The 9,305-nt window shown below is 38.1% G+C and overlaps 1 protein-coding gene across 1 annotated transcript; it reads right to left on the minus strand.

Annotated features, from left to right (window-relative positions):
• Window positions 1-917: 917 nt before the first annotated feature.
• Window positions 918-7,001, minus strand: got2a (glutamic-oxaloacetic transaminase 2a, mitochondrial). Its single transcript, XM_083551524.1, has 10 exons — window positions 6,573-7,001; window positions 4,390-4,546; window positions 4,035-4,163; window positions 3,840-3,899; window positions 3,591-3,752; window positions 3,067-3,171; window positions 2,762-2,912; window positions 2,342-2,507; window positions 1,985-2,135; window positions 918-1,891 (listed from the first exon to the last, which is right to left on the minus strand). The coding sequence occupies exons 1-10, from the start codon at window positions 6,653-6,655 to the stop codon at window positions 1,769-1,771; spliced, it is 1,287 nt and encodes a 428-aa protein (XP_083407650.1). The 5' UTR covers window positions 6,656-7,001; the 3' UTR covers window positions 918-1,768.
• Window positions 7,002-9,305: the final 2,304 nt, after the last annotated feature.

The raw sequence follows: 9,305 nt of genomic DNA on the forward strand, positions 1-9,305 counted from the left end.
ACAGAAAGTTATACAACACTATCAAGGTCAGCACATTCAGATTTGTCCACATAAAAGGAGAACAGGGCAGGTCAGTCTCTGCTTTAGCGAGGAGAGTTCGACCTCTCAGAGAGAACTCTCTCTGTCACCAAGAATGGAATTTCCTTTTGGCCTTTTTAACCACTGGGTCAAAATTGAATTCACACCTAACCTTCTAATCCTTAAATATGACTACACCCAAATGTGTCACTTGTGGCTTAACTGGAATAGCAAACAAAGTAACAGACAAACTGGAGTTAATGGCTAACAGTTAACATTTATCAAGATTTAGATTAAACAACACCAGAAGCTTTAGAAAAGGTTTTAATATGCTCAAGGGCAGGGTCATCTGCTAGCTGCCTGGTAAGAATATAGTAATACCTTTGTCAGCAATACTAATACCTTGAACAGAACTGCAAATAAGAAAGGAAGAAATAAGTTGTGCAGCCAAGAGAAACAAGTGAGGAGACACAGGGCAACCTTGACGAACTCCAAGAGATTTAAGATTGATGGAGCAGTTGCTATTATTTTAGTGTTCTAATGAATTTGCAAAAAAGGTTTACCAAATCAAGCTTGTGAAAGGGACTCGTATCTGCAACATAGTCTACCTGCATTTTCAAGGCCGGTATCTTGGCCGGTAAAAAAAAATGCTGCAGCGCCCTCTAAAGGCACGGAGAGAGATTCAGCCACACAGAATGCAGTTTGCTGTCAATATTGTGCAACCATTTACGTTGTACCACACTTTAAAGGTCTAAGTTGCATAATTTATTGCTGGCCACCTTGGGTAGCATTTTATAGATATATATATAGTTAGATATCCATCCATCCATCCATCCAATGTTAAGTAACAGAATATTAGCTCAAATAAACAAGAAAAAACAAACCCTGGACAGAAACTCTTGGTTTGATAGGCTCATCTTTATTTGTTTACTGCACATGATAAAAGAGTTGTTATACATAGAACATTTCACATTTGAGACAAATTTGACTTTCTTTTTAAATAACTGATGACCAATTAGCTTCTTTATATATTTATATACCATCATGTATTTAAATGTACAAAAAATCCATACATCCACCAGTAGTTGAATCAGATGTGCAAAAGAAATGAAATTATGATTATTCTTTGCCAAAATGTTGATTATTTAGCTGTAACAGTATACATCTCGTAGATATACAATCTACATTTCGCGGAATAGAACAAGTGCTTTAACAATGACAAATTACACACAAAGGATGACATCCAATACATACCCTGCAGCTAGTCTGTTATCCACTGCTTCTGAACTCATTCCCCACTAAAAAAAAAAAAAAGTGCTTTTGCTTCATGTAGAATTAAATACCCATGAGTTTACTGGGACATGAATCCAATCATTAGATGAATTGCAATTGCTGTAAATGGGCAGACCAGCTGGCTCATGCTAATATCTTTATATAGTTTACTTTTAAGTGCTTTAAATTCAGTAAAATAAACAGACAATATAGTAAAACTAGAGCCATAAAGAAATACTGCTCTTTGGGAACTTTAATATCAATAGTCAGATCTTTATCATTGCTCAAAGTGAAATTCATAAGTGCATTGCTTTCAATCCTTAATTTCTTTATTTTACAGGTGAACAATAATATCAAGATGAGTTGACATAACAGGATAGTCCTACTTAGCACCCTCCCAAAATAAATCCCAGTTTAAAAGAAGGGAAGCGTTTTCGTGTCTATCTTCACTACAGTATACAACATCAACAGATTTGATTTACTTGGTAACGGCATAGATAGCATGTGCAAGGTAGGTCACGTTTCCGGAGGTCACACCTGCCATCGAGATACGTCCATCCTTTGTCATGTAGACAGAGTACTCATTAATTAGACGTTCCACCTGAAAAAGGAGAATGGGAAACAGGAAAAGAGAAAGATATATGATTAGGAACTACTGAGAAAAGATGTAAAGTCCGACTTTTAGATTACTAACCTGCTCTGGCTTGAGGCCAGTGAAGCAGAACATCCCAATCTGGTCAATGACGTGCTGCCAGTTGAGAGTAGAGCCCTCCTTTTTAAGGTTTGAGACAAGCATCTCCCTCATTTTAATTATGCGATCTGCCATGCTTTTCACCTCAACCAACCTATGAGATAGGAAACAAATTCTGTTTACTTTTCCTAAACGTTTTCCCAATAGACTTTAAGAACATTGCTGTGGAGATTTGCTCATTTAACCTCAAGAGCATTCATGAGGTAATAATCCAATTCCAATCTAATCCAATTCACCCCAAACACAATTGAGATCAGAGAGTAGTTTACATAGACAGCTGTACAGTACGCCAACACTTACCACTCACTGTACAGTTCAGGTGTGTTAAGGATGGTTGCTGCAATGCGAGCTCCATTCATAGGTGGGTTTGAGTAGATAGGACGGATGAGGATCTTCAGCTGGGACTCCACTCGCTTGGCCTCCTCAGCATCCTTACACACAACAGTAAAACCTCCCACACGCTCACCTGGACATCAGACATGGCCAAAGATCACTTACATTGTATCCAATAGTAAAGATCACATCACTGGAAGTGACTGTAGTTGCGAGTAAACAAAGAATTAAAACGACTCTAGTCACTTTATGCAAGTACAATTAGAATACAAATAACAAAACACTCAAGAAAGATAAATGCATAAAAGTAAGGACACAAAAACTTAAATAAAAGACCAATTATAACAAATGTACGTACAAAGACTATTCACTCTGATCAGCACTCACCATACAGGCCCATGTTCTTAGCAAACGACTGGGAGAGAACAATATTGTGGCCTTGTTCAATAAAGTGGCGCACAGCCCAAGCATCCCGGTCAATGTCCCCACTCGCAAAGCCCTGGTAGGCCATGTCAAAGAACACCAACAGATTTCGTTTCTGTCAAAAAAAAAAAAAAAAAAAAGCTTGAGGATATCATTTACAAATAATGAGCTTAATGTGTTCTAAAACTTTACCCATATGATTTCCAAAATTATTTTCTCATAAGTGCAAAAAATAAAATAAAATAAAATAAAATAAATAAATCCAGCACCTTGATCACATCAGCCATCTCTTTCCACTGTTCTGGTTTTGGGTCTACTCCAGTGGGATTGTGAGCACATGCATGCAGAACAATCACACTCTTCTCTGAGATTTTCTAAAGGAAAGAAGTACAAAAAAACCTTAGCCGAATTTTATTCCATAGTAATTTAATCAATTATTTAATACAAATCAAACAAGTTACAAAAACATAAGATATATACTGTGTTAAATACAAATTATTTTTGGATATAGACTTTATTGTTAACAGGACTTTCAATTCAGACTTTTTTTTATCAATTGAAACAATTTGCCTATAAAACATTCAATTTACAAAGTAATTAAATGCAACCAAAGAAATTATATTCCAGGTTATATTCTACTAAAATCTTCTACATACATTTTATATAAAATAAAACTACCTAAAATTTAAAAGCTTTTAAAAATTATAATCCAATTAAGAAAATAAATAAATCATTGTTGTGGTAAGAGTCACTTTGATTAAACAAAAATGACAAACACTATAGCGCTCCTTACCGAGATGTCATTAATGGCTCCGTTGAAGTCAAAACCGCAAGTCTTTGGGTCATAGTAGGTGTAAGCCTTCAGTTGCATGCCTGCATCCCTGAAGATGGTTGTGTGGTTGCCCCATGAAGGCTTGGGCAAGTACACATCTCGCGCTGCATTGTGGAACCGAGACTGCAAGGAAACAGGAGAAACAAAATAGTAAAGATAACAATAGATCCATAATTATGCGGTTAAATTACAGGCTCACAAATTACTAACCAGGAAATTGGCTCCAACACGCAGAGATCCGGTTCCTGAAATGGTCTGGACAGTGACACTCTGAGGGAAAGAAATCATTTTATTTAAGAAATTCTTTTATTTTCAAGCACAAACCATCAAAAACCTAAATCATACAAAACTGCAAATATATATTATACATATATAAATAAATAAATTTAAAAAAACATTTCTTACTCTGCCACTCTTCAGGACTTCATTGTCAGCTCCTAGAGCCAGCTGAGCACAGGACTTATTGAAATCTGCCAGACCTCCAATAGCAAGGTACTCTTTGTCCAGCTTCTTAGCAGCAATCTGAGCCTCAGCCTGAAAACATGTTAAATTTAAAATAATAGAAAAATAAATAATAGCAGTGTTAAAAGTGGATGAAGATTAATCTTTATAAAGAACTGGATATCAAGAAATTAAAAACACAATAAAGAGGAGATCGGGTTAGTCCTCTAACCTCCCAGTTAGTGTCAGATAGATTAGTGAAGACTGAGAATTTATTCTAAACCCCTCGATAAAAAGGAAGAGATATTTTAGGTTTCACCTTGCGGACGCAGTTGAGAACATAGGGTTTTCCCTGATCGTCACGATAAGCCCCCACTCCAAGATTCATCTTCTTGGGGTTGGTATCACGCTTGAAGGCCTCAGTCACTCCAAGGATGGGGTCAGGTGGGCCCATCTGTACTTCAGACCACCACGAGCTGCAAACGCAGATAAAATTATTTTACCTACACCAATGCTGCCCTCTGTATAGCAAAACTAGATTTGACATTTCCCTGTAACATCGCACTATAAAAAAATAAGAACACAAATTAGGATTGCATATTATATTATTTCTAAAATACATACAAGTATTCATTCTGTAAACAAGTCTCCCCAAACAAAACTAAGTCTATACTGTAAAGGTCTTGTAAAAAGGTCAAATATTTGTTGCAGGACTCAAAGACCAGCAAACCTATCATGTACCCAGGGTCATAGACTAATCTTTATGGAATCTGGAGTTCTGCCAGTATCTAGGGTTCAACTTACAGTCCAGTCTGTCTTTCAGTCTCTCAGGGCCACCCTACCATTCATGTGGCATAAACACCAAGAATACATTTTCCCAAAGATTTTGTTGCTTCCCGTACCTGGCTTTACCAGTGTATATTGTGTAGAACATCACTAATATTTATATTTATTTGCAGACTGATTGCTATGACCATATGCTGCTAGTGAAGAGTTAACTGCATAAATATTTCTCTTCCACCTTAGTTGCTCTATCTAGATTTTCAGTTCACATTCAGGCAAAAATAAAAAGTTAAAAATCTTTTTTTTGCATGACTACACTATTCATTCATGTAGCTCATTATAGTCTGTAGTTAGACATAGGGAGTAGTTAGTACACCTCCACCCCCATCAGGAAGACTGATAATCCAATGAGATGCACAACTCAAATCCACACCCTCCTAGTAATAAGCAATCACTCAATAAACACTCCAAGGTCCAAACACTTTACAGATATGATGCAAAACTCTGTTCCAAGAGCCAAAAAAGGTAACCTTACAATGTCCTACAAGTTATTATTTATAAATCAAAGCAAACATCTTTGTGCTTTTCTTTTTTGTTGTCGTTGCCTGACATCACTGTAATAAGAACCAGTATCTGACATCACACCACCACATCCCAAGGAAACTTGCCTTGACACCATGACTAATAATATATCTACCACTAACAAGCAGAAATCTAAAGAAGAAGAAGAATTAGTGCACCATTTTCTGTCAAATGTATTGATAAAAAAAAAAGATTAAGAAGAAAAAAAACTACACGAGTTTTTACATCACATTTGTAGAAATCTGTGGAATCGGAATCTGTGGAATCGGAATCTGTGGAATCGGAAGGATTAAAACTACCTATAAAGATGCACAATATTCATTAATAACTCTTCTGGAGCCATTATTAGAGGTATACATCTAATCTGTTTTGGTTAAAAGAGATCAGTCGAAAAGGAGGGGAAATAAAAGGAATGGATACATGGGCACATGATGGTGATCCAAACAGACACAGGATATTGATCAGGCTGTCATTTATTCATTTTTGAGAATGCACGTTTTATGCATAAATACCCATTTTCCAATACAACATTATTAACATATTGCGATCTAAAACTCGTGGGTCGTAACACGCAGACCGGAACTTGGAACCACAGCGGTTTTTATGAAAAGTTGATTACACTCTAGCAGGCCTAGAAATCATAATCGGGACTCCTACAAAATATATTAGCGGCTTTTTAATATAAAATAAAGACTTTGAATTATCCACACAAGTTACTTTGGTGGTTGGGTTAGCAGGTTAACTAGGAAGTCGTATCAGATGCAGGTCATTAATCAGTTCACACGAAGGAAGCTAGCGGCACGCGCTGTTTGATTCACGTCAAGGTGACACCGAGGAAGCGCAGTTGGGTGTTAGCAACTTTTCACTGATTCTAGCCGGTAGCTACCTGCTGTGACCTTCATAACTACCGACTTTGCTTAGCATACACTGGTATCACTGCGTGTATAAACCTGCGCATTAATTACAGAGGGTAGAAATGAAGCAGCCACAGAATAAAATCGCTGGGTTCCAGGCCAACGCAGAGATGCATGATGGGAATGACCCAATAGAGAAAGAAGCTAACACAGCTAACTAAACTCCTGCAACTCTACAGTTTAAAGCTCATTAAAAAAAAAAAAAAAAAAAAGCAGACTTTACCTTGCGCGTAGAGGAAAGACTCCCAGAGCGGGGCTATATGCCCCAACAGCTGAGAGAACCTTGCTCGATTTCAGCAGGGCCATTGCTGCAGAAGTGCGTGATTAAAGCTAAAGGAGAACACACACTCACACGCTGAGAGAGAAAAGCTCTCACTAGCAGCACAGCTTTCTATTAAAGCACACACAGAGCGAACAGCGCCTACAACAGGACAGCACCGGAACAGCACACACAATTGACACCGATCACAGGAAAATGTCTGATTCTAGTGCAATAGTCGTTTTTTTTTTTTTCTCAATATAGATTGATTAAAAAAGTAATTGTTTAAGTAATACTCAAAAATAAATTAATTAATAAAAAAATCTTGCTGTCAATTGCTAACTGCTGTTTGGTAGGTTGCGCACTGCTGAATGACTGGGATCAATGCACTGTGATGTCAAAGGCAACTTATCATGATTGGTAAACTGTATGTCTGCCTTTAGTGGTGAAGCGTGGAAATACAACTGAATGGAAATCCTTTATTACACTGCCGGCCTTCATGGCATATTTGCCTCTAAATCCAAGTTAAAAGTCTTTCTGGTTGATCTTGGTTGGTTTATGTCTAAGATTTTAGAAAAGATTGTCGCTGCCCAGCTATGTAACCACTTGCAGGAGAACAATATCTTTGAAGAGTTTCAGTCAGGTTTTAGGCCCCATCATAGCACAGAAACTGCTCTAGTTAAAATCACTAACGACCTGTTTTTAGCTTCAGACCAAGGCTACATCTCCCTATTAGTTTTACTAGATCTTAGTGCTGCGTTCGACACCATAGATCATGATCTTCTCCTCGATCGCTTACAGAATTACATCGGTATTCAGGGACAGGCATTAAGCTGGTTTAAATCCTACCTGTCCAATCGTTACCATTTCGTAGATTTAAATGGAGAGCTATCCAGGATAATGCTAGTAAATTATGGCGTGCCACAAGGGTCAGTTCTGGGACCCCTGCTTTTTACAATATACATGCTTCCATTAGGAAATATTATTAGAAGGCATGAAATTAGCTTCCATTGTTATGCTGATGATACCCAGCTATATATTTCATCCAAACCAGGCGATACAGCTCAATTAGCTCGCATAACTGAGTGTGTTGAAGAAATAAGAGATTGGATGACCCATAACTTTCTGCTATTAAATCCTGATAAAACGGAGATTTTGCTCATCGGCCCAAAAAATAGTACACAGAAGCTCCAGCATCTCAGCCTGCATTTAGACGGTTGTTCTGTAACTACTAGTTCAACGGTAAAAGACCTGGGAGTTATTTTAGACAGCAACTTATCTTTTAAAAATCACATCAATCAAGTTACAAAAACAGCCTTCTTTCACCTTAGAAATATTTCTAAGCTAAGAAATATGTTATCTATATCTGATGCAGAGAAGCTCGTCCATGCGTTTATGACCTCTAGAATAGACTACTGTAATGCATTACTAGGTGGATGTCCTGCATCATTAATAAACAAGCTTCAGTTAGTTCAGAATGCCGCAGCAAGAGTTCTTACTAGGTCAAGAAAATACGATCATATAACCCCAATCTTATCGTCCCTACATTGGCTTCCTATTAAGTTTCGAATAGACTACAAACTACTGCTACTCACTTATAAAGCACTAAATGGTTTGGCTCCCATGTATCTATCCAGTCTCTTAACACGCTACAATCCGTCACGCTCCCTGAGATCTCAAAACTCTGGGCTTCTAGTAGTTCCTAGAATAGCAAAGTCCACTAAAGGCGGTAGAGCATTTTCACATTTAGCTCCTAAACTCTGGAATAGTCTTCCTGACAGTGTTCGGGGTTCAGATACACTCTCCCAGTTTAAGTGCAGATTAAAAACATATCTTTTTAGCAAAGCCTACACATAACACACATCACACACATCACATCACAACCTTGTGCTCCAGAACATCTGATCACATGCACATTATCAACTTGTGCTGTTAATATCATGAACAGCAGCTACGCTAATTCCTCTCCACTGCTTCTCTTTCTCTCCCCATCCTGAGGCATCCTGAGGTTTGGCCAGCTCCAGTCACGTCCCACCTCGTGAAGATTATGGACCTATGGATGATCATGGAGAAGTAGATGCCGAGTGTTTAAAGGCCCTGGCATGGAGAAGCTGATGCTGGATCTATGATGATCACAAATTGTTCTGTATTGTTGAAAGATTTATGACCAAACTTTTGATGTCACCCATATGAGGATGGGTTCCCCTTTGAGTCTGGTTCCTCTCAAGGTTTCTTCCTCATATCATCTAAGGGAGTTTTTCCTTGCCACTGTCGCCACGGCTGCTCATCAGGGACAAACGCACACCATTCACCTTCACTGTTGTTTTCTGTAAAGCTGCTTTGAGACAATGTCTGTTGTGAAAAGCGCTATACAAATAAATAAACTTAACTTAAACTTAACTTAATCTTGGTGTCGTCCTCATCAGCTATCTATGGTAGATTAATGAGACAGGGTAACTGGCCGTGTGTATAATCAACCCTTAACATTAACCTCTGCAGACCTTAGTTGTCCATCTGCTCCAGGAAATGTCCTTATCACTCTCCCAGTCAACCAAAGGGCTTGTGGTAGCTGGGAATCAACCATCATTACAACAGACCCAACTGCAAGGGTTTTAGTCTCTGCATGCCATTTGTGTCGTAGCTGGAGATTGGGTAATTAGTGTCTCAGGAAGCTTGACCAAAACTGATCAGTGAGAA

This window comes from Silurus aristotelis (genome assembly GCF_946808225.1).
Source record: "Silurus aristotelis genome assembly, chromosome: 10".
Lineage (NCBI taxonomy): Eukaryota > Metazoa > Chordata > Actinopteri > Siluriformes > Siluridae > Silurus > Silurus aristotelis.

What these genes read in the sequence shown, in the direction of transcription:
- got2a (XM_083551524.1), bottom strand. Translation starts at nt 6,655, where the DNA reads ATGGCCCTGCTGAAATCGAGCAAGGTTCTCTCAGCTGTTGGGGCATAT. An exon ending in GTGTTGGAGCCAATTTCCTG is followed by an intron (nt 3,753 to 3,839) that starts GTTAGTAATTTG and finishes GTTTCCTTGCAG; the next exon opens with TCTCGGTTCCACAATGCAGC. An exon ending in AGATGGCTGATGTGATCAAG is followed by an intron (nt 2,913 to 3,066) that starts GTGCTGGATTTA and finishes TTTTTTTGACAG; the next exon opens with AAACGAAATCTGTTGGTGTT.